Here is a 23,769-nt window from a genome sequence, read left to right on the forward strand (position 1 = left end):
CCTGTGCCTGTCCCTGAACATCAGAGTGTTTCACCTCTTCCAGCTGTCACTTTTTGTGTGTTTAACTCATTTCCAAGATTTTCAGTGGATGTGAGCCCTGGCAAGGAACAAATCATTCATCAGGGTGGTTTTTATCCAGCAACACTGTGCCAAAGTGAGATTTCCCCACCCTCAGAACTCTTTGGCACTTAATTAAAAGAAGGAGAAGGTGTTAATTAGCCAGGGCACCTCATTAAGACAGCCCAGTTGAATGGGGCAGCTCCTGCCTGGATTTTCTGGGATATTCCCATCAAGTTGTCCATGTGGGAATAAAGCAGAAATCAGCTCAGGTGAGGGCACAGCAGAGCTGAGCAGTTCTTGCCTTTTTCCACTTGCAATTTTATTCATTTATTTGAAGAATTTAAAAAAATCAGGCTCCATAATTAAGGGAAATAAAGCCACCAGAACTCTCCTAAAGGCCTGAGAGCAGTGAAATACAAATTTTTGATGTGCTGGGAGGTTTTCCAGGTGGGTTTTTGCTGTAAAGACAGCCAGGCTTGAAATCATTCAGTCCCACAGCAGTTACACTTTATTTATTGTGGCTCCAGACTGAAAATCAGGTTTATTTTTGCATTTTAGCCTTGTAGACTCAGTTCTGAGTTTGGAACTGTGTTTGTGCTGTGATTTAAGTGGGATTTCATTGATTTAATTGATTTAATTCACCTTGAGCAGCAGCCTCAGGATGGGGTGGGAGCATTGTCCTGCTTTTTGGGGTTCCTTGGTCACAGTTGTGCTGGTTGTGATTGAAAACTTTCTTGGAAATCCTTTTATTTTTTTCGTCATTTTGATCCTAATTTGTCCATTCTTTGTGTGTCCTAAACCTGTTTTTTGCTGTCTTTGAGCCTGGCTTAACATCTTTCCTCAACTTGGCTTTTAAGGCAAAGCACTTTTGTTTTTTAAACCCCTTTTTTACACCAGACTTACCTTGGGGAGATGAAAATTCTCCCTGCTCTGCTCCTCCAGGGCCATTCTCCTTAATTCTTTTGCACCTTGATGAAATTTGAGTTCCAAAAGGATATTTTAATTATTAAACAACAATTTCTGCAGTTCAGAGATGACTGCCTTGTGTATTCTCACCCTGGCAAGTTTTACAAGAATTCCTGAGCTCTGAAAATCCTGGTTTTTCTCTGTTGGGGGTTTAATTTTCTTTCCTCAACACAAATTTTAAAGCAGAGCTTGGAAATTAGGGGAGCCCCTGGAACTTTGTGTGGGGACTGAAATGTTTCCCTGGTTTTAGGGCATTAATCTCTCCTCGTCTCCATCCACACAATTGAGGCATGAGATCAAACCCTGAATAAATAAACCACTTCCAGAAGGGGTTTTAGGTTAGTCCCAAATCTTTGAGGTTCGAGCAGAGTCCCAAATCTTTAAGGTTAAACAGAGCACAGTCCCAAATCTTTGGAGTTAAACTGATCAGAGTGCCAAATCTTTAGGTTTCAACCAGGAACAGTCCCAGGTATTTGGGGTTTAACAGAGCTCAGTCCCAAATCTCTGGGGTTACATCGAGCACAGTCCCAAATCTTTGGGGTTAAACAGAACACAGTCCCAAATCTCTGGGGTTACATCGAGCACAGTCCCAAATCTTTGGGGTTAAATTAAGCACAGTCCCAAATCTTTGGGGTTAAACAGAACACAGTCCCAAATCTTTGGGGTTAAATCGAGTTTAGTCCCAGATCTCTGGGGTTAAATCAAGCAGAGTCCGAAATCTTTGGACTTAAGCGGAGCAGAGTCCCAAATCTTTGGGGTTAAACAGAGTAGTCTGAAATCTTTAGGTTTAAACCAAGCACAGTCCCAGATCTCTGGGGTTAAACCAAGCACAGTCACAAATCTTTGGATTTAAACAAAGCAGTCCCAAATCTTGAGGTTTAAACAGAGTAGTCCCAAATCTTTGGGGTTAAGCAGAGCACAGTCCCAGATCTCTGGGGTTAAACCGAGCTCAGTCCCTTGGTGCTCTCCTGTGCTCGTGGCTCTGTCTGGTTTGGGGTTTTGTTGTGCTGCTGTCTCTGGAGCAGGAGCTGAGCTCTGGGACAGGCCCAAGAAAGGCAAGGCCGGGCTCTGGCAGCTCCTGCGTCACCAGGACCTGCCCAGTGTCACCCGCTCCGTGCTGGGACAGCCCTGGAATCCACTGGCAGGGCCCAAAGGCAGCAGCACTTCCCTTCCCTTCCCACTGCTCTGTGCTGCAGCCTCGGGAATAATTCACCTTTTTCTTCCCTTTTTGGAGTTTTTTAAGCATTCCTGCTCGGTGCTGACAGACCCCAGCTCCTTGTGCAGCTTCTGGCTGGGTGTCACCATGAGCAGTGGCCCTCTGGTGGCATCACATCGCTCACTGCTGCTGTTTGTGAGTGGCTGGAAATGCAAAATATTAACTCAGAACTGCCCTTGGTAATTTAAATGTTTGTTAAATTATGTGTGGAGGCTGTTTGGCATCCCAGGGAATGCTGGTTATTGGGGTGAGGGAGAGCTGGTCATTTAGGATTAGGGAGCACTGGTTATTTAGGGTCAGGGAGTGCTGGTCATTGGGGATTGTGGCTGTTAATTACTGGGGTTTGTGGTTGTTGGTCATTGGGGGCTGTTGGTCACTGAGGGCTGTGGCCATTAGGGAGCCCGTGGCTGTGGTCACTGGTCACTCATTAAATGCTGTTTAATGAGTGCTCCAAGTCCCCATTTCCATTTCCAAACCTCACTGATTTGCCTCTCATCCTAAACCAAGCCATGAATGCCAGGCCAGGGATGGCACAATCCGAGGCCAGTGATGACAGGCTCTGAGCTTTCCTGGTGTGACACTGTCCCTCCCCACGCTGCTGGTGTCCCCTGCCCCAGCAGAGCACCAGGATGGCTTTTGCTGCATAATCTGTCTGGCCAGCTGTGTCCTAATCCTGCAGTTTTAGGAGGGGCCTGGTGTTGAGGCACTGCTGTTCTCCTAAATATCTTTGGCAATAGGATTGAAGGAGAATTTAATGTGTGTGTGTGTGTGTGTGTGTGCTCCCAGTGGGGCCCTGAGGCGGGTAAGTATGGAGGATTTAGGATATCCAGAATATCCCATATTGTGGCCTGAGCAGAGATGTCAGCCCTCTCCACACCAAGGGAACTGTTGAGGGCCCTTTGTGGGTTCCTAACAGAACCTTTTGGCCTGTGAGTGTTCATTGCCCTGCAATTCCCTTTTTCCCAGAGCTGGGCTGATCAGGAAAATAGGTCACTTGTATCTTGGGGAATTCCCTGCCCTGGAAGTCCTAAATAGATGGGAGAGGGGTCAGAGCAGAGCTCACAGCTGGCATGGGTTTGGGATTTTAGCCCTGTGGATGGGTCAGGTAAAGAAACCTCCTGAGGGAGCAGATCCCTGGGCAGGGACACTTAACCCTGGCACAGCCCGAGGTGCCAGGGCTGGAAAAGGCTGGAAATGCCTTGGGAGGGTGCCAGGGGGAACTGCCAGGGGAGGGACGAGTGAGGACATCGGGAATTCCTGCCCTGCAGCCCTGGCCACTGCCAGTGCCATGGGTGTCCCCAGGCTGTGTCACTGCCAGTGCCATGGGTGTCCCCAGGCTGTGTCACTGCTGGTGCCGTGGGTGTCCCCAAGCTGCCCTGCGTGTCTCCAAGCTGTGTCACTGCTGATGTCATGGGTCTCCACGCCCTATCACTGCCAGTGCCCTGGGTGTCCCCAAGCCATGTCACTGCTGTCATGGGTCTCCAGGCCGTGTCACTGCCCATGCCCTGGGTGTCCTCAAGCCACCCTGGGTGTCCCCAGGCTGTGTCACTACTGGTGCCCTGGGTGTCCCCAAGCCGTGTCACTGCCAGTGCTGTGGGTGTGTCGCTGCTGGTGCCATGGGTGTCCCCAAGCTGTGCCACTGCCAATGCCCTGGGTGTGTCACTGCTGGTGCCATGGGTGTCCAAAGCTGTGTCACTGCCGGTGCCCTGGGTGTGTCACTGCCAGTGCCCCCGGTGTCCCCAAGTCACTGTGGCTGTCCCCAAGTTGTGGGTGTCCCCAAGCTGTGCCAGTGCTGTGGGTGTGTCACTGTCAGTCCCATGGGTGTCCCCCAGGCCATGTCACTGCTGGTGCCCTGGGTGTTCCGCAGCTGTGTCACTGCCGATGCTGTGGATCTGTTACTGCCAATGCCATGGATGTTCCCAAGCCATGTCACTGCCGGTGCCGTGGGTGTCCCCAAGCTGCCCTGGGTGTCCCCCAGCCGTGTCAGTGCCGATGCCATGGGTGCGTCACTGCCAGTGCCCTGGGTGTCCCCAAGCTGTGTCACTGGTGATGCCCTGGGTATGTAATTGCCAATGCTATGGATGTCCCCCAGCCGTGTCACTGCCGATGCTGTGGGTGTCCCCAAGCTGCCCTGGGTGTCCCCAGCAGTGTCACTGCCGATGCCCTGGGTGTCCCCAGCAGTGTCACTGCCGATGCCCTGGGTGTCCCCATCCGTGTCACTGCCGATGCCATGTCTCTAACTGTGTTTTCTGCCCCGCTGCTGTGTTGTGTGCGAGCTCTGTTGTTTTCTGCCGCTCTGTCACTGCGTTTCTGCTGCCCCTCCCTGCAGCCGGGTTTGTCAAGTCGCCCATGTCAGAAACTAAGCTCACGGGGGACGCCTTTGAACTGTACTGTGATGTGGTTGGGAACCCCACTCCAGAGATCCAGTGGTGGTATGCGGAAGTCAACCGGGCAGAGGCTTTCAAACAGCTGTGGGATGGCGCTCGGAAGCGCCGTGTCACCATTAACACTGCCTACGGGGCCAATGGGGTGAGTGTGCTGAGAGTAACCCGCCTTACCTTGGAAGACTCTGGGACTTACGAGTGCAGGGCCAGCAACGATCCCAGGAGGAATGACTTGAGGCAAAATCCCTCCATTACGTGGATTCGAGCCCAGGCTACTATAAGCGTCCTGCAGAGTGAGTCCGGCCCCCAGTAGTGGCACTGTAGTGTCTAGAGGCAGTCTGGTGACCCCGCCCCCGTGTCCCCACCCTCTGCCGCACCCTGTCCTGTCCTCCCGACGCGCGGGCTGCTCCTCCTCCTCCGCCTGGCCTGTAGTGCTGACCCCGTGTGCCACCCGTGTCTCTTCTCCTTAGGACAGAGCACTTGGGAAAACCTCGGGATGTGTGCTAGAGCTTCCGTGTGACACCGGCCCGCTGTCGGATTGTGTTTGTCCCCTCCTCCCTTTAGTTTTGTAGGACGTTTCCAGCCTCCCTGGCTTCTCCACCAGTGCCTTGCTCTTTGATTTATTTCCATGTTCTTTTCCCAACTCTAACTGTTTTATTTTGATTTCTTCTGTTCTCTTGGAATTTCTGGGAATGCCTCCTCACCTGGTTTTGCTTACATATCTGCTTCTGGATAAATCCTTCCCTTTCAGTTCCACGTGACCTTTCATGTTTGGATTTTTCTTGGTGTTTCTTTTCCTTCCTGGCCAGCAGCATGTTCCTAAGGAGTTCTCTGATGCAGCAGCACTGAGGAGGTGCAGCCATTCCTAATGCAGCCTGTGGGAGCAGGAGGAACATCCTGCCAGTGCTGAGCCCAAACTTGAGCTCAGTGACTCCATCCAGGGCAGCAGCAGAGCTCTGGGAGCAGAGGCTGTGCTTGGCCCAGAATTGCTTTTTGTTCTTGCTTGTGGCAAGGCTTCCCTGCCTTCACTCTGCTTTTTTGGGAGTTCATACAATCAGATTCTATAGGGAAGAATTTTGAGCCAGATGTAAAACTGGCATTTGCCTAAGGAAATGGCAGCTGAGTTTCAGGTGGAGGGAATTAAATCTGCAGTGTGCAGGTACAGGAGAACTTATTTTGGGTGGTTTCTCAGTGCCCTCAGCTGACAGAAGAGCAGAGCAAAAGTGTGGTCTTGCTCCTGTGCTCTGTGCACAAATAACCCTTTAATGCCCTACTGCATACAAAACTCTATTTTGTATCTTGATTTTTTCATTTGGGTACCTTGAAAAAAATCCCCCCTAGAGCTGTCCCCAAAGCCTGGTGCTGCTGTGGGCACTGCTGGATCAGAGACCTTCCCTGTGGGGATGGAACAGCCTTGGTGCACATGGAGGAATGGCTGTGACCCAGTGCTGTGGGGTGGCTGCAGTGACACCGGGTCCCTGAGCTGGAGCTGCTCAGCCCCAGCCCCCCCTCGCCCCTCCCGTGTCCTTTGGGCTCCCAAAGGGCTGGAATGCTTGCATGGCCTCCAGCAGCAGCTCTGACATGCTGGGAATGATCCTGGAAATGTGTCTGCTAGGGAGGGCTGTGTGCTGGAGAGAGCCCCAGGGCTCCAGAGTTGTAAATACAGATCCACCAAGAGGGAAGGAATGATGAGGAGGACTCCATCTTATCAGAAGGTTAATTTATTATTTTATTATACTATATTATATTAACGAATACAGAAAAGATAAAATGAAAACTCCTGACTATTTCCAGAGTCCTGACACAGCTTGGCCCCGATTGGCCAAAGAGTGAAAACAACTCCCAGCAGAATCCAATGGAACAATCACCTGTGGGTGAACAATCTCCAAACACATTCCACATGAGCACAGCACAGGAGAAGCAAATGAGATAAGAATTGTTTTCTTTTTCTCTGAGGCCTCTCTGCCTTTCAGGAGAAAAACCCTGGGAGAAGGGATCATGTTCAGAGAATGTGGATGCCACACTCCAGAGCAGCTCTGGGGGATTTACAATGCTGCTGGTGTGCAGAGCCAGCCTTTGGGAGCACAGGGCAGGGGCTTCCTTCCCCCAGGCCCCTGAGCTGCTGCAGGGACTGCACTTCAGCCTCTCCTGCCCTCCCAGGCTGTTCCAGCTGCTGCTGCTGCTGGGTGGGAGCTGCCTCCTGAGTGCCTTGGGTGGGATCACACTGCTGTGGGGCCCTGCTCTGTGGGATCACACTGCTGTGGGGCCCTGCTCTGTGGGATCACACTGTTCTGGCCCTGCTGTGTGGGATCACACTGCTCTGAGGCCCTGCTCTGTGGGATCACACTGCTCTGAGGCCCTGCTCTGTGGGATCACACTGTTCTGGCCCTGCTGTGTGGGATCACACTGCTCTGAGGCCCTGCTCTGTGGGATCACACTGCTGTGGGGCCCTGCTGTGTGGGATCACACTGCTCTGGCCCTGCTGTGTGGGATCACACTGCTCTGGGGCCCTGCTCTGTGGGATCACACTGCTCTGAGGCCCTGCTCTGTGGGATCACACTGCTCTGGGGCTCTGCTGTGCAGGGCAATAAGGAACAAACCCTGAGTGCCTTCCCCTGTGTGCTGGGACAGCCGAGCTGCTCCTGCTGGGGAGGAGGAGCCCATGGACATCAGCTCCTGTCTGAGCCTGCTGGAGGAAGAGGAGGAAAACAGGGATGAAGTTCCCAAGGTGTCCCTGGAAGTGGAGCCCCTTCCCTGAGCCTGCCCAGGTGGCCTCAGCTGCTCCATTCAGTTTGTGTTGGAAATGGGAATCGTGTGGCTCACTGGAGTTGGAGTTTGCAGCTGCTGCCCTGCTGTGACACCAAAGCCCCCCAGAGCTCTGTCCTGGCCTCTGCAGAGATCAGCTTGCTTCTGAAAATCTGGCACCCAGGAGCCACCATCTGCCTTCCACCTCCTTCTGCATTTGGAACCAGAATTTCACTTGCTGGGTCTTTTTTTTTAGTTGCTTTGCTTGGGTTTTAACTGTAAAAGCTGAGCTTACATAAAATGGGCACTTGAAGTGATGTGTAAAAAGTGATTTTCTAGGTGAGCATCCTCCTTTGCTGCTGCTGTCCCAGTATTCCAGTTGCAGTTTGTCTCCTTCAATTAAATCAGGAGACTGATCCATCAATTTGCTTTTTTAATAACCAAATCAAAGTAACATAAATGCAGGTGAAGCTGCCTTCAGTTGTGCTAAACTAAAACTGAAAAGGTTGCAGGTCAGTCACTGAGTTACTATTTCAGACACACTCCAAAAATATTCCCAGAGCTCTGTCAGTGTTTTTGTGGGAATGCAGATGGGCTTTTTGGGGGTGGAAAAGCACACAGGGCGGGCCAGGAATGGTGCATGATATGAGAATAACACAACAATTTTGGGCCCAAACAATCCTGGAAAGGATAAAATAACCAGTGTGGGAGAAATGAGGCAGAAACAGAGTGAAAATTGAATCACACAAACAGCAACTGCAGTGTTTCTGCAGTTAAAGAATGATTTAAAGAGCTGGATTTCCAAGAAGGGTATCCGGGACTGGAATGCTGCAGGTTGTCAGAGGATAGATATTTTTCCTCCCTGGACACTAATCTAAGGATTATATTAAAAATCCAAACACAAAAGGTGCCACAGGATTCAGGGATGTTCCTTCCCTGTGTGGAAAGCTGGGATGGTTCTGACACAAAATTGGGATTTTCTGTTCTCTCCTTGTGTTTCATAACCTGCATTCCAGAGGCCAGAGGCTCCATGGATCATAAATTCATATCCCAAACTGTTGCCACAAGGCATGGCAGAGTTTCCAGAATCCAAATTCCTTGGATGACTTGCAGAAATCAGGGAGATGTCTGTGCTGCTTCCTCAGCCTCCTGCAGCCAGAGGGGAGGGAGGAAGGAGCAGCTGGAGCTGCACCTCTGGAATCAGCCAGGAATTCATCCCAGGCAGGGCACACAGCAGCATTTCCACACACAGAGCCTCTGGGCTGGCCTGCAGGCCAAGCTGACCCTGAAAACCTTTTTTTTTTTTTTAAAACTAACAGCAAGAATTGTGCCATTTTTAAACCCTCCTGTCCTGTGTGATGTGGTTTTCACAGAATGGTTCAGACCCTGCAGCAGAAAGGTCTTTTTGCCAGGTTTGGGAAGCAATTTCTGTGGCTGAGAATGAGGCAGCTGTGTGTGCTGGGGAGCAGCAGCACCTGCAGGGGCTGAGGGCAGCATGGGTCTCAAACAGCAGCACAGTGCCCTCACTGATTTTAGCACTTCTGAAAGGCTGTGCCCTCAAGAATGGGAATTTGCTGTTACCAGGTGGGGCTGTGCAGTGGAACAGCCCCAAAGCAGCCAGCAGAACTCCTGGGCTCTGCTCATGCACTGGGGCTGGTTTTGTTCTTTGTAAATGTTTGTGCTCAAGGTTACCTCAGACACAAACCACTTGCAGTCTGATGTTAGCCTGCTGTGTATCCTCACATTTCACTGGCAGATTTGGGTGCTGCTCTCAGCTGTTCTCCCTCAGCCTCTGCCTTCCCAGGGAAGTTGTGCCCTGTGGAATCTCCTGGCTGCACCTGGGGCCACAGCAGCCTTTGGGCAGGCAATATGCAGAATATTACTGAGAAGCCTAAATTTGAGTGCTGTTCATATAAAAATGGGTTTGTTTGAAACCTCAAGGAGAAGAATTGACAGAAACACCAGGTTGGAAGAGACCTTCAAGACCAATCGAGTCCAGCCCAGCCTCAACACCCGGTGCCACATCCAGGCTGTGTTAAACACATCCAGGGATGATGACTGCACCACCTCCCTGGGCAGAACATTCCAGAAGTTTATCACTCTCTCTGTAAAAAACTTTTTCCTCATATCCAGCCTAAATTTCCTGTGGTGCAGCTTGAGACTGCTTGCTGTGGTTCTGTCAGTGCTGCCTGGAGAGACCAACCCCAGCTGAACACAGGCACCTTTAGGGAGTGATAAGGTGGAAGAGTGATAAGAACCAAGTGCCAGCCAGCAAGAAACCTCTGGAGGAGTAACTGAAGCCTCATGTGCAGCGCCAGGAGTTGGTGTGGGAAGCACAGAGTGTGTCCCTGGTGTCCCTGCAGTGTGGGATTCCCAATGAACATTAACCCCTCCTTTCTCTCCCCAGCAGCGCGGCCCCGGGCGCCGCCGCCAGCTCCGAGCTCTGTGGTTTGGTTGTGCTTCCTCCGTGTGTCCCGCAGTGCCATCCCCCGTGTGGTGCCCTCCCCTCCCGCCCCCTGTGCCACCACGTAGAGTAGCTGGCACTGTCCCCAGGGCCGGCCCTGACGCTGTCCCTGCCTTGCAGAGCCGCGGATCAACGCCAGCGAGGACGTGGTGCTGCACGTGGCCGGCGTGGCCGTCACGCTGCAGTGCAACCTGACCAGCAGCCCCAGCCCCCTGGCCGCCAGCTACTGGGTGAAGAACGGAGAGGAGATCCCGGGCACCAGGAAAGCCTCCAACACCACCGAGTACAGGTGGGTGCTGGGCTGGGGACAGGGGCACTCCTGCTGGTCACACCGTGGTGGCTCAGCCAGTTCAGAGCTCTTCTCCAGGGCTTATGGGTGGGTATGTTGATGCACATCCTCTCAGAACCCAAAATCCCAGCTGGAATGAGAAATGGGAATGGACAGGGATGGTGTTTGTGCCCTGGGGAGGGCAGGGATGGTGTTGCTGAGGTGTTCCTGAGGTGTGGGTGCTGGGCTGAGCCAGGGGACAGGGGCACTTCTGGTAGTCCCACATTGGTGGCTCAGTCAAACTCTGTGAGTTCAGAGTTCTTCTCCAGGATTCATGGATGGGTCTGTTGCTGCACATTCTCCCAGAGCCCAGAATCCCAGCTGGAATGAGATGAGAATGGGCTGGGAATGGTATTCCTGAGGTGTGGGTGGCCTGGGCTGAGCCAGGGGACAAGGGCACACCCGGTGTTCTTACAGTTTACACAGGCTGAAGTAAAACTGTCAGTTCAGAGCTCTTCTCCAGGGCTCACGGATGGATCTGTTGCTGCACATCCTCCTGGAGCCCAGAATCCCAGCTGGAATGAGAAATGGGAATGGGCAGGGATGGTGTTCCTGCCCTGGGAAGAGCAGGGATGGGATGGTGTTTGTGCCCTGGGGAGGGCAGGGGTAGTGTTCCTGAGGTGTGGGTGCCTGGGGTGAGCCAGGGGAGCAGGGGCACTCCTGGTGGTCCCACAGTGGTGGCTCTGTCAAACTCTGGCAGTTCAGAGCTCTTCTCCAGGGTTCATGGGTGGCTTTGTTGCTGCACATACTCCTGGAGACCAAAATCCCAGCTGGAATGAGAAATGGGAATGGGCAGGGATGGTGTTCCTGAGGTGTGGGTGGCCTGGGCTGAGCCAGAGGAGCAGGGCACACCTGGTGTTCTCACAGTGGTGGCTGAAGTAAAACTGTCAATTCAGAGCTCTTCTCCAGGTTTCATGGGTGGGTTTGCTGTTGCACATCCTTCTGGAGCCTAAAATCCCAGCTGGAATGGGCTGGGATGCTGTTCCTGAGGTGTTCCTAGGTGTGGGTGGGGTGGTTTGGTCATGATTTGGTGGTTGTGGGATGATCCCAGCCCTTGGCTGGAGCTGGTGGATCCCGTGCAGCTCCCTCAGTGATGCCCTCAGACTCTGTTCCCTCTGTGATTTTCCTGCCCTGTTTTTTATTTCCATCCCTTCTCCCCCTTGATGCACAGCAAACCCAACTTCCAGTTCCATGCTAAGCCAGGCTGAAAGGGACATTTTAACCCCTACTGACAACTTGGTTCCAACTGTTTTCTGTCTGTAGAGGGGCCCTTTTCCCCCTGCTTCACTGAAACAGAATTAGGCTATATTAGGGGATATTTAATTGTAATTATGCTGATTAGGGGATGTTCAGGTTTCCATGGCCTTAGCAAAGCAGCCTCTCATCCACAGCATTTTGTAAGTTGGATGTTTGATCCTGATTAATGATTTGTCCTTTCATTTTCCCCTTTAGCTCACTTTGAATTACCTTGTTAATTTTGCAACTAAAAACTGAGTTTCATTTCCTTCCATAATTCCTTCCTGACCCTCCTCAATGCAGTGTTCAGCCCTGGGCCTGAGCTTTGGGGGCTCTGCTTCCCTAAGTGGGAGTGGTGCTCAGGGTTCCTGGGAATTGCCCAGTATTGCCCAGCAAGGGCCAGGCTGAGGCTGTTCCAAGCCAGGCTGTATTTTTCCTTCCAAATTCCTCTGTAAAGGAGGATTTAGGCACTGCTGGGGAAGGAAGGAGTGAAGTGGGAGAACACCACTGTCCCCTGTCCCCGGGGAATGGGGGGACTCCCAGCAATCCCAGGCACAGCAGGAGAAATCCCAGGTTCCATTTGCAGAGTAGATCCTGAATTCCTGAGCACTCCTGGGCTGCTTTGCTGCTGCTGGAGCTCTCTCTGCTCTTTGGTTTTGCTTTGGTTACATTTTAAATCCAGGAATTCCAGGTTTTCTCAGTGAAAAGCAGCAGCAGCATAGCTGTGGTTAACAGAGGGTGTTTCCCTCCCCCATTTATTTATATTTTATATTGGTTCATTATTTATTTCCCTTAAGCTCTCAGGTTCTTGTTTTTTCAGTCACTTTGTTTTGCTGTCAGATGTTTTTGGTGCTTGGAGTTCAGAGCTGGCTACTTTTATCATCCAGAAAACTCCAGAATTTAGAGATTAAACTGTTTCAATTAAAAATCCTGCCTCTCCTAGCACTGGCAGTGGGGTGAACCTCTCCTAACCCTTCATCCAGCTCGGGGTGGCTGCTCCAGCTGCAGGGAGCTCCTGTGAGCCCTGAGCTGTGTCAGTTTGCAGCTCGTGAATGATTGATGGCAACCAGAGCTGGGGAGAGTCACAGAGCTCCCCCTTGTCCTTCTCCTCCTCACTCTGGGTGTGGCTGCAGGTGCTCAGCGTGCTGCTGAGCTGCTCTGCCATTGCAGAGTTCCTTATCTGAAATTATTCACTTTATAACTGGAGTTTGGGTGTGTAAATGCTGTCAGCACTCAGCCTGAAGTGAGCAGCTTTTTCCATGTGTCTCAGCAGTTTCCAGGGGTCATGAAATGATTTTATTGCAGGGTTTGTGTTCTTCTGCAGGGGCTCTTTTGCTTGATTGAAAAAGAATTCATAGAAAAGGGAAGAATAATAAATACAATAATTATTAATAAACAAAACAATTAATAAATAAAATATTTAATAATAAATAAAATAATTAATAAAAAGGAATAATTTTAATGGGAATAATTAATACAAATAAATCAATAAAAAAGGAGTCTTCTGGGGGCGGAAACTTGCCTTAATGTGTGCTGGGGAGGGTGGGCATGCTCTGGTTGCACCCACAATTAGTGGGTGCAATTAAGGGGTGTTAATTAGCTCTGTGTGCTGTCCCTGCAGGATCCTGAAGGCCCGAGCAGAGGAGTCAGGGGAGTACCTGTGTGTGTTCGTGTTCTCCGGCTCGCCCGTGGCCAACGCCACCATCGAGGTCAGAGGTACAGCTGGGACCCTCACTGTCCCCTTGTCCCCTCCCCTGGCACTCCCTGCCTCCCTCAGCAGCCCCACAACACAGCAAAGGCCTCCTCACCATGCCTGGGTTCATATCAGAAATAATGATTTGTTGTCAAAGATAAAAGCTCTGATTTCCAGGGAAAGGCTGGCACACATCCAGGGAAAGGGCTCAGAGATGGGAGCAGCCATGGGTTTGTGGGCACCTCCTGGAGTCTGAGATTAGGAAAAAAAGCTGCACAATGGGCAAGGTTTGCCACAAGTGTGGCTGTAGGGAGCCACAGAGCAGTGCTGGTGTCAGGGAATTCCCAGGGAATTCCCACAGGGCTGCAGGAGGCTGAGGTTGGGAATTTGTGTGGAATTTGGCAGGCCCTGGGATCCAGCCGAGGATCCATCAGTCTGTGGGAAAGGGAATTCACCACCCTGAGGAGCTGGGCTGGGTGTTCAGGGTACACAGCTGGAGAGGTTCTATTTTCCTCCTTTTCCTTGTCTTGGGGATTTTTTATCCCATCCTGCCCTTTTGCTCTAATTGCTGAATCTCCTGATGTTATTTAAAATGTAAAGCTCCTCTTGGCTCCTCTGGGCTGCTTTAGGTGACAAACCACTCCTGGAGAGGGGAAATGCAACTTTGGGAGTGGAGCAAGAGCTCAGGCAGCTCTGATGGTCCCTGCAGGGCCCTTGGGATGTTTGCCACGGGGCTTGGCTGCTGCTCTGCCAGACAGGGCCACCAGCACAGCTTGGCAGGGAGCTGGGAGCTCACTCTGGGGGAGGAAATGGCAATTCCTGTGATTGAATGCAAGGAGAACTGATCCTACTCACTTCCCACAGGTAATTTACACCTAAATACCCTCCTGGGAAAGTGGGGACAGCAAATGGGGACTGCACTTGGAGCAGATGTGGGGACAGTGACACCACCTGGGTGCCCATCACACCTGTGATCTCATATTTACCTGCATGGCTCCTGTTGGTGCTGGAGCAATTACACTCAGAGTTAATTGTAATTATGCTGATTGTAATTAGGGTGCAGCTCTCACTGCTGATGCACAGGGGAAGGAGGCTGCTGAATGCCAAAGTGCTCGTGCTCCAAAAATAGGGATTTTCTGACAGCTTGTGAACAGCTTCCCCAGAGCCTGTGGCAGAGGCAGCCAGGGCATGCAGGGCCACTACCCTGGTGTGCTGTGCCTCCTGTCCCTGCAATGTCCCTGCAATGGCCCTGGAGCAGCCTGGCACAGTGGGAAGTGTCCCTGCACATGGCAGGGGTGGCACTGGATTGGTTTTAGGTCCCTTCACCAAAACCATTCTGGGATTTTTTCCCAAAAAAATCCTTAGGGCAGAGGTGTGAGAGCAGTTGGGAATTCAGGGTTTAATGGAAGCATTTGGTGCCGTTCCTGGGAATTCATTCCAAGCTGGATTCCCCCAGCCAGCTCTGCTGGACTTCTGGGGGGGCTTTGTTCCTGCTCAGCTCCCCAGAGGTGTGAGGGCAGCCCTGAGCTGCAAACCTGGGGCTGAGCAAATGCTGGGTGTAAGGAAATGCTGGATTTGGGGAATGCATCAAATGCTGGGTTTAGGGAATCCAGCAACTGCTGTATTCATGGAAATGCTGGATTTAGGGAATGCAGCAAATGCTGGATTTAGGGAAATGCTGGGTGTAGGAATGCAGCAAATGCTGGGTGTAAGGAAATGCTGGATTTAGAGAATGCAGCAAATGCTGGATTTAGGGAAATGCTGGATTTAGGGAGTCAGCAAATGCTGGATTTAGGGAATGCAGCAATTCTGGATTTAGGGAATCCAGCAAATGCTGGGTTTAGGGAAACACTGGGTTTAGGGAATCCAGGAAGTGCTGGGTTTAGGGAAGTACTGGGTTTGGGGAATCCAGCAAATGCTGGGTGTAGGGAAATGCTGGGTTTAGTGAAATGCTGGATTTAGGGAATGCAGCAAATGCTGGGTGTAGGGAAATGCTGGGTTTGGGGAATGCAGCAAATGCTGGGTGTAGGGAAAGAGCCCCTTGGAGCAGGGATCTTGTGTCTCCTTTTCCTTGGCACTGGAGCAGGCTGGGGGTGATTTTGGTGGGGTGGTTTTGCTGGAGCTGCCAGGCCAGGCCAGGACACCCCTCCTGCCCCCTGGAAGGGGATCCTTGATTGCTGCATTTCTACCTGGGCCATCCCTGCAGTGCTGATGAGGAGCTCTGGAGGCCTGAGCATGAAAAGAACCCCAGACAATGCACTGCAGCCCTGGAGAACTGTGCAGTGCCCCTGGTCCTCCAGGATCTTGGGAGCAGGGGAGAGGAAACAGCTGCTGGAAGGACCTTTGGAATTCCCCTTCCTGCCACAGGCCTTTCTGCCCCTGCCTCATCAAGGGATTCCTCCTGCTCCCTTTGCACCTCCCTGTTCCTGGGGAACAGCCTGGGCCTCAGTTCCTGGCTGTCTCAGCAAACCTCTGCTGCAGCCTGGCTCCTCTCTACCAGGAATAAATTCAATTGGGCACTCTCTGAGCCCACAGAAATCCTCTCACATTCCCCCTTCTCCTGGTGCCTTCAAGCTCCAGAGGGAGACAGGGGTTGGAGTCATAACCAGAAAAAGAAACTTTCCAGAGCCCTGTTCAGGTCACCCCTCAGTGCAGGAATATTTTTAGGTGCTTTGCCCTTACTTTAATTTTGTCTATTAATGAGAAACTTGAAGGGAACTGGGCCACGGTTTGGAGGTGTCACACATTTAAATTTCCCTCTCCTTTTCAGTGGTAAAGAGCTCGGAAGGGCTGAATGCCTCCTGTACATGAGGAGATGAATTTTCCTGGCTGTGTGACCCCCAAACCCTTCAGAAAGCTGCTGCACACTGAGTTCTGTGCTGTTGGGAGCCCCATGGTCACCCTGCCACAAACCCCTTTCCTCCTGTGTTTAGGTTTAAAACTATCAAAACTATGCTGGTTAGAATTCCTCTCATGTCAAGCATGCCTGAATGTCTATTTATTTTCCCTTTGTTTTATAGCAGTTAATTTAAATTAACTCTCCTTCCTTTTGCTCATTGTGAGGTGTTTCCAGCCCACCTTGAGGATTTTTCAGGAATCCAAACCTCCCTTTGCCAGGGGCATTCTGCTGGTGCTGGTGATCAGCAGAGACAGAGCAGAGGGAGCTGAAATCCAAATCCTTCCCACCTAAACTTGCCTCACCCTGATGCCCTGATGAGCTGGAGCAGAGGCTGGATGGAGTTAAGGGGAATAAAGTGGAGATTTACTGAAGTGCCCCCAAAGGGCACACCCTGGCAGTGCCCAGATGGCTCCAAGATGGAAGCAAAGCAGGGCTTGTCCATGAGATCTCACATTTTATAAGTTTTAGTCCATTTGCATATAGGAGTTAACTGTCCAATTAACAGCTTCAAATGATGAAGTTTCATCTTCCTTGCTTGCTTGCCCACCCTCCTCTTCTCACATTGTTCATGCTTTGGGCCTGAAGTTTGAAGAGTCTCCAGTCCTTGAGTGTCCAGCTAGAACAAGATTGTTTTGTTTCCACTGTCCTGTGAAAGATCCCAGGAACACTGAATATAAAGCTAAAGCTGCACACCAACACAGAACAGAAAAAATAAACCTAAGGAATCAACCCTGGGCTTTGGCTGGCACAGAGCAGGATGGTGCAAGGAGCAGTCCTGGCTTGAAAAGCTTCCCAGGGAAGCCCTGCTGAAGCTGGGGCTGCAGGGATGTGGGGCCAGCAGGGCACTGCTTCCTGCACTGTCTGGGACAGAAAATGCTGGTTGGTGTCTGCTGGTGGCACTGAAAGCCAGCAGTGCACAGAACCCCTGGGTGCTCCAGGAATAGCCCTGGCCCAGCAGAGCCAGGGAGGAGCTGAGGTATTCTGGGCACTGCTGCTCTGCTGGCATCTGCCTGGGAGCTGGGAGCACCCTGGGAGCTGGCCTCTCCTTCTGCAATGTCATTGTGTCACCCTGCAGCAGGAGTGGAGGTGTCCCAGAAAGTGTTCCCTGTCCTTTCCTGTCCCTTCCCTCCCTGCCAGCAGCCTCACACAAACTGGGCCAGCTGGGACTGCTGTCCCTGTCCCCTTTTCCAGCTCAGCCCTGCTCAGGGTGGCACTGGAAGCCAGCAGCCTCGAGCTGCTGAGTGCCACTGCTGCTCCTCATGGGAATGTTCCCAGCTTGCAGCCCTGGTGGCATTCCAGCAGTGCCAGCTCTGGGATCGTGTCCTTGTCACCGCTGGGCTGGAGGAGATCCCTCCTTGGCTTCCTCCAGGAAGCAAAAGCCACGGGGGCTCACCCAGCTCCTGCTTTAAGAAGGTCTCAGGCCAGCAGGGAAGTGGTGGCACCTCTCAGTATGTCCCCAGGTGACAGTCCCCTCTGGAGCCCTCATTATTTGGGATAAATTCCATTTTCCAGGCTGGGGACAGGTGCTCTGCAGTGCCTGGGTCCTGCAGCAGCACAGCACTGCCAGCCCCAGGCAGGGCTGAGTGATTTTCTGCCCGGGGACATGAATTCAGCTCAGCAACTCCATCTGCTCCAGGTGTTCTGCCCCTGGCAGGTGGGGAGTGCTCCTCCCAGCTTCCTCCAGCTCCTTTCTGTACAAGACCAGGGGTTTGTTTGGATCTGATGCCTTCATGCAGGTCAGGTTTTATGTCTCTCAGTGTATTTTTATGTCTGATGTGGAAAGATGCATTTTGTGTGGTGGTGTTTGCAGGGGTCCCAGGATGAGGGAAGAGATGAGAATCTTGACTCCATGTTTCAGAAAGCTGATTTATTATTTTATGATGTATATTATAGTAAAAGAAAATGATATATTAAAACTATACTAAAAGAATAGAAGAAAGTATTTCAACAGAAGGCTAGCAAGGAATAGAAAGGAATGATAGTAAAATCTTGTGACTGACCAGAGAGTCTGAGCCAGCTGACTGTGATTGGCCGTTAATTAAAAACAAGCACATGAGACCAATCACAGATGCACCTGTTGCATTCCACAGCAGCAGATAATCATTGTTTACATTTCATTTCTGAGGCCTCTCAGCTTCCCAGGAGTAAAAACCCTAATGAAAGGATTTTTCATAAAGGATGTCCGTGCCACATTTTGAGTGTCAGTTTTCTTAAATAAACCCCTTGGGTTTATTCTTGGCCTGTTCTTACCTATGATGGTGTAGTGGTTTTGGCATTATCTTGGAATTAAAGAGCTGGCATCTGGCTGGGCTTCATCCTCTAGTCAGGACTCCTGCAAGGCCCGGGAAGTGCTGGCTTGGAAATGCTGGGCTGGAAATGCTGGGCTGGAAATGCTGCTGGAATTCCCTTGGGCACTTGGAGGATGCCTGGGGCCTCTCCTGTGTGCCTGCCCAGGTGAACACACACCAGCAGGAGCTGGAGCCCAGGCTTTCCTACAGCCCTGGGTTTGCTGTGCTTCACAGTCTCATTTGGATAATGCTGTTACTGTCCAAAAAGGATCTGAGGCACGGGATGTTCCCTGCACCCACACCCCTTTGACACAGCACAGTAGGAAGCAGAACAGCTTGCCAGGCATTTCCCAAAGATTGCTGCTGCAATTTTGGGGAGAGCAGGCTCAGCTGCTGTCTGCTGGCACGAGAGCTTTTGTTCCCTTTGAGAAATTCCCCTCATGATCTCAGCCTGCAGCTGGAATTGCTGGCTCTGTGTGCACCTGCAGGGAATGTGCTGGTGGAGCAGGGGAGTCTCCTGGAGGAAATTCCAGTTTCCTGGAGCAGCCAGGCTGGCCTGGGCTGGATTAACAGCTCAGAGCTGCCATCACACATCCAGCCACGTGTGCTGTAATTAGGAGCTGCAGCTTTAAAGGTGGGCCCTGCAGCCTGGGGCCATCTGCTGGGCCAGGGGTCAGCCCAGGCACTGCCCTGAGCCAGCCTAAGCTCGGGGGGGGGGCTTAGGGCTGCTCCGAGGGACACACTGGGGTTAGAGCTGCTCCCAGGGACACACAGAGCACAGGGTTAGGGCTGAGGGACACACACAGAGCACAGGGGACACACACAGGGCACAGGGGTTAGGGCTGTGCTGAGGGACACACACAGAGCACAGGGGACACACACAGGGCACAGGGGTTAGGGCTGTGCTGAGGGACACACACAGAGCACAGGGGACACACACAGGGCACAGGGGTTAGGGCTGTGCTGAGGGACACACACAGAGCACAGGGGTTAGGGCTGGGACACACACACAGAGCACAGGGGTTAGGACTGCTCCCAGGGACACACACAGAGCACAGGGTTAGGGCTGAGGGACACACACACACAGGGCACAGGGTTAGGGCTGTGGGACACACACACACAGGGCACAGGGTTAGGGCTGAGGGACACACACACACAGGGCACAGGGTTAGGGCTGTGGGACACACACAGAGCACAGGGTTAGGGCTGAGGGACACACACACACAGGGCACAGGGTTAGGGCTGTGGGACACACACACACAGGGCACAGGGTTAGGGCTGAGGGACACACACACACAGGGCACAGGGTTAGGGCTGTGGGACACACACAGAGCACAGGGTTAGGGCTGTGGGACACACACAGAGCACAGGGTTAGGGCTGCTCCCAGGGACACACACAGAGCACAGGGTTAGGGCTGTGGGACACACACAGGGCACAGGGGTTAGGACTGCTCCCAGGGACACACACACACACACACACACACACAGTTCATCCCTGACATCCCCTCGGGGTGGCAAAGCCCAGCTTCCAGGGAGCAGGAGGGATTTGTGTGCAGGTGAGTGAAAGAAGCCTGTTTGTACTTACAAGCTGCTCTGTTGTCTCGTAGCCGTTCCTGACATCACTGGGCACAAGAGGAGTGAGAACAAAAACGAGGGCCAGGAGGCCCTGATGTACTGCAAGTCCGTGGGCTTCCCCCACCCCGAGTGGGTGTGGCGCAAGAAGGTCAATGGCGTGTTTGAGGTAAGGAATGGGGTCAGGAACCCTGCTCAGACCCCATGAGAGGGAGGAGAGCATCACCCTGGGGCTGGGGATGGATGGGCTGTTAGAGGAGCTTTGTGACTGCTCAATGTGCAGTCCCTCCAAAGGGTGAGTGAAGGTGGGTATTTTTGACAGCAGTGAGGATGGATGGGTGAATATAAAATTGATTTTTATATATCAAGATCAATATATAAAAATATAAATATATTAAAATATATAAATATAAAATTGATAGTTTTATTCTTGGTATGTGAAAAAAATTGCTCACTGCACTGCTGGGCAAATGTAAGAACTTACCCTGAAACCGTTTTCTGGAACTTGCTGCAAACTGCAAAACTAACTTAGAAATATGATTTAAAACCACACTGGGTTATAAATTCCTCCAAGTTTTACTGGTTGAGCTCACAAGACTTAATATGAGGAGGTGGCAGTGATCCCTGTTAGAGCTTGGGTGATCTGTTTGTTCTGTGTAGCCAGTGATGTGGTGAGCAGGAAAATGTGACCAGCAGTGGGAATAGCAGAAAGGAGCTGGAATTTGCAACCCCTCCAGCCCAGCTGTTTCCTGTTGCTGCATGGGTTGGATGGATGGAGCCAAAACGTGAAGCAAATACAGGATGGGATGAGTGTTCCCTGCTGAGTGTGAGCTGGAGGTGTTAAGGAGTGGCTCAGTGCTGGCAGTGATCAGAGCCCTGAGTGCAGGGTTCTCTTTGTGGTGTTTGGAGAGACAAACACCAGGCCTGGGCTCCTCCCTCAAATCTCCTGTTCCTGTGCCGCAAAGACCTTAAAGCTGTTGCCATTTCCCACCCCTGTCCCTTTGCCAGGACATCAACAACTCCTCGGGCAGGTTCTTCATTTCCAACAAAGAGAACTACACCGAGCTGAGCATCACAAACCTGCAGATCAACGAGGACCCCGGCGAGTACCAGTGCAACGCCACCAACCAGGTGGGCTCCGTGTCGGTCACCACCATCCTGCGCGTGCGCAGCCACCTGGCCCCGCTGTGGCCCTTTCTAGGCATCCTGGCAGAGATCGTCATCCTGGTGGTCATCATCGTCATCTACGAGAAGCGGAAGCGGCCGGACGAAGTTCCCGACGGTAAGTGCGCCCCGCGCCGCCGCTGAGCCGCCCGGCCCCGCTGCTGCTGCTGCTGCTGCTGCTGGAGGACTGCAGGAAGGACCAGCAGCACAGCCCGCCCCGCTCCACGCTCCTGCCTTTCTCCTCTCCTCCCTCTCCGGACATGAAGCCCACAGGGTGCAAGGCCCAGGGCTGGATCTCAGGGGGGTTGTGGATGTCTTTAAAGCTTTGTCGCATCTCTCTGTGTGTGCGCCCCAAGGAGCAGCACAGGGCAGAGCTGGCAGCACCCTCACCCTGGTGGCATTCCCTTCTCCCCGTGGAGGGACACTGGGCGGGGGCTGTCAGGGGACATTACACTTAAACCAAGGAATCATTGCACTTCAAGGGATTGGGGCAGCAAAGGTGCTTCAGAACTAAAATGTGTGCAGGGTTCAGAAAGGGGGGGAGGGCTCTTACTCTGCTGTGTAGCTGAATCTGTAGTTAAGGAATGCTCTGGAACCTGTATCTATTGTAGCCACTGATTAGATTTTATAAAAATAGGGCTTATTATCAGGTTTGATGGTAGCAATAAGTAATTCATCTGTGTTTGGTACATATAACTAGTAGTAACTTTTATCTATGAGCTCCTGCACACCTTCCCCTGTGCACAGCTGGGGAAAGGGGCAGTGTGAGGCTGAATATTTGCCAGACCCATGCTGAGAAACAGCCTTTAATGTGCTGCTAGCAGCTTACTCCAGTTTGTAGCAAGAAAACCTCTGCGAGGACTCCTTGGGAGAAGTAGCAGGAATGCCATGGTGCTGCAGGAACACAATGGAAGAACCATGGGGCAGGTGGAGGGCAGCATGCTGGAGTGATCCTCAGCACCAACCTGGGCTGGCCAAGCCCTTTCAGTGAGAGCTGTTACCCAGGGCAGCTGGATGTGGCTGTGGGGCTGCAGGCGCATGAAAATAGAGGTGTGGGACAGTGATGTGTGTGTGGGGTGGGCACAGCCACCCCCACAGCCTCCCACGGGATCCACAGTGAGGAGAGGAGCTCGTGGAACACAGCAAATGGAATAACGGGAGCGGGGCCGAGGCTTGGATCAGAACTGGCTGAGGTAGTGCATCCCCAGAGGAAACCAGCTTTGGTTGTAAGCCTTGAGTAGCACTTACTAACTGCTTACAGAGCATGTGTGGGGGCTGCTCTCAGGGTGGAGCTCCCAGTTGAACCATAGTGCATGTTCTGTGCATCACTAACAGCTTCCAGTGGCTCCAGGGCTTGAACTGCCCTCAGTGTGGCCTCAGGGACCTCCACCAGCCCGGAAAACTTGGAACAGTCAATTTTCATTTTCCTCCTCCTCCATGTCAGTGATTACAGTTCCCCCTGTTCAGAATTTTCATTGGATGAAGTTTCACAAGGACCAAAACCAGGTCCTGGGAATTTGATACACAAATATTCCCTGCCAACAGCCCCAAATGGACGGAATCCAACAGGAATTGGCTGTGGTTTGACCAGCTCACACTGGAGCTCACATTGGAGGTGAAGAGTTCCCTGCCTCTTTCCAAGGCAGTTTTCCTGGCTGGTGTGGCCACTCCCCAGGTACCCGAGGGATGCAGGCTCATCATCCCCCTGGAGCTGTCAGGGATGATGAGCCAAGGAGCTGAGGTCACTCCAGTGCTCACTGGGGCTGCTGTTGTGAAGGCAGAGCCCTGGGGAGTGACATGACACACCTCCGTGGGGGTCAGATGTTCTCCCTGTCCCCTTTCCTGGAGGAGAAATCCATGCTGAGTGTGACAGTCTGTAGCTGGGGATGAGGTTTGCCTGGCTGATGGACACAGCTGGCACCATGCCACCCTGAGTCCCACATTCCTTGGGTAGTTGTGCATTTTCCATCCTGGCACCGAAGCTTTCTGTGCTGCCGCAGTGGGGAATGCCCCAGGGGCAGGGCACGTACGAATGCACACATGGGAAATCATCAGGAGCCTCCTGATTGCCACGTGGGGATGTTTGACTGGGGTTATCCTGAATTCTCTTCTTTTCAAGACATGGTTACGAAATGCCAAAGTTAATGCTGGAATGCAGCGGCGCGCTCTGAGTTTGGGATTTCAGCTCCCCCTCCCAAATCCCACCTCCGCCTCCGCTGCTGCAGAGGGAGCTGTGGCTGAGCCAGCAGCTGAGGCCAAACACACAGCACTCCTGTTCCACAGCAGCTGGCACAGCCAGGAGCTCTGCTGGCTTTTCCAGCCCTGGTGTCAGTGGGAATTGCTCACCTTTAGGGATGTGCTCATGGCAGAGCTCCACTGAGGTGGTGCTGCAACAACCACGGAGCTGGTGCTGCCCTTCCTGCTGGGATGGGAATGTTCTCCTTGGACATCCCCAAATTTAGACACTGGGATTGTTCCATCATCAGCACCAACACCCCCTCTTTCCAGGGTGGAATAACTCTGGAATGGCCTTCTCAATCCCCAGGTGTGTGTCAGCCTATGTCCCACAGCAGGTGTGAGGGTGGGTGGCCCCACTGGATCTGTTGCACACCGTGCTGGGGGATGGCTCTGGCTGCAGATCTCTGTAAAGATCCCAAGGGCTGGGTGCAGGTGTTGGACCTGTGGTGTGTCCCCACTCTGCAGGTGCCACACGTCCACCTCAGGGTGTCTGCCACTGTCCCTCAGGAGTCCTCT

At 52.3% G+C, this 23,769-nt stretch overlaps 1 protein-coding gene across 2 annotated transcripts in view; it reads left to right on the forward strand.

Annotated features, from left to right (window-relative positions):
• The window catches only part of NPTN (neuroplastin), a 45,480-nt gene that overhangs the window by 14,958 nt on the left and 6,753 nt on the right, over positions 1-23,769 (forward strand). For both annotated transcript variants that reach the window (XM_059481902.1, XM_059481903.1), the window contains exons 2-5: positions 9,956-10,124; positions 13,021-13,115; positions 19,887-20,020; positions 20,860-21,133. In XM_059481902.1, coding sequence (XP_059337885.1) covers positions 9,956-10,124; positions 13,021-13,115; positions 19,887-20,020; positions 20,860-21,133 — 672 coding nt within the window. The remainder of the gene's footprint in view (positions 1-9,955; positions 10,125-13,020; positions 13,116-19,886; positions 20,021-20,859; positions 21,134-23,769) is intronic.

The sequence above is a fragment of the Ammospiza nelsoni genome, chromosome 14, assembly GCF_027579445.1.
Source record: "Ammospiza nelsoni isolate bAmmNel1 chromosome 14, bAmmNel1.pri, whole genome shotgun sequence".
Lineage (NCBI taxonomy): Eukaryota > Metazoa > Chordata > Aves > Passeriformes > Passerellidae > Ammospiza > Ammospiza nelsoni.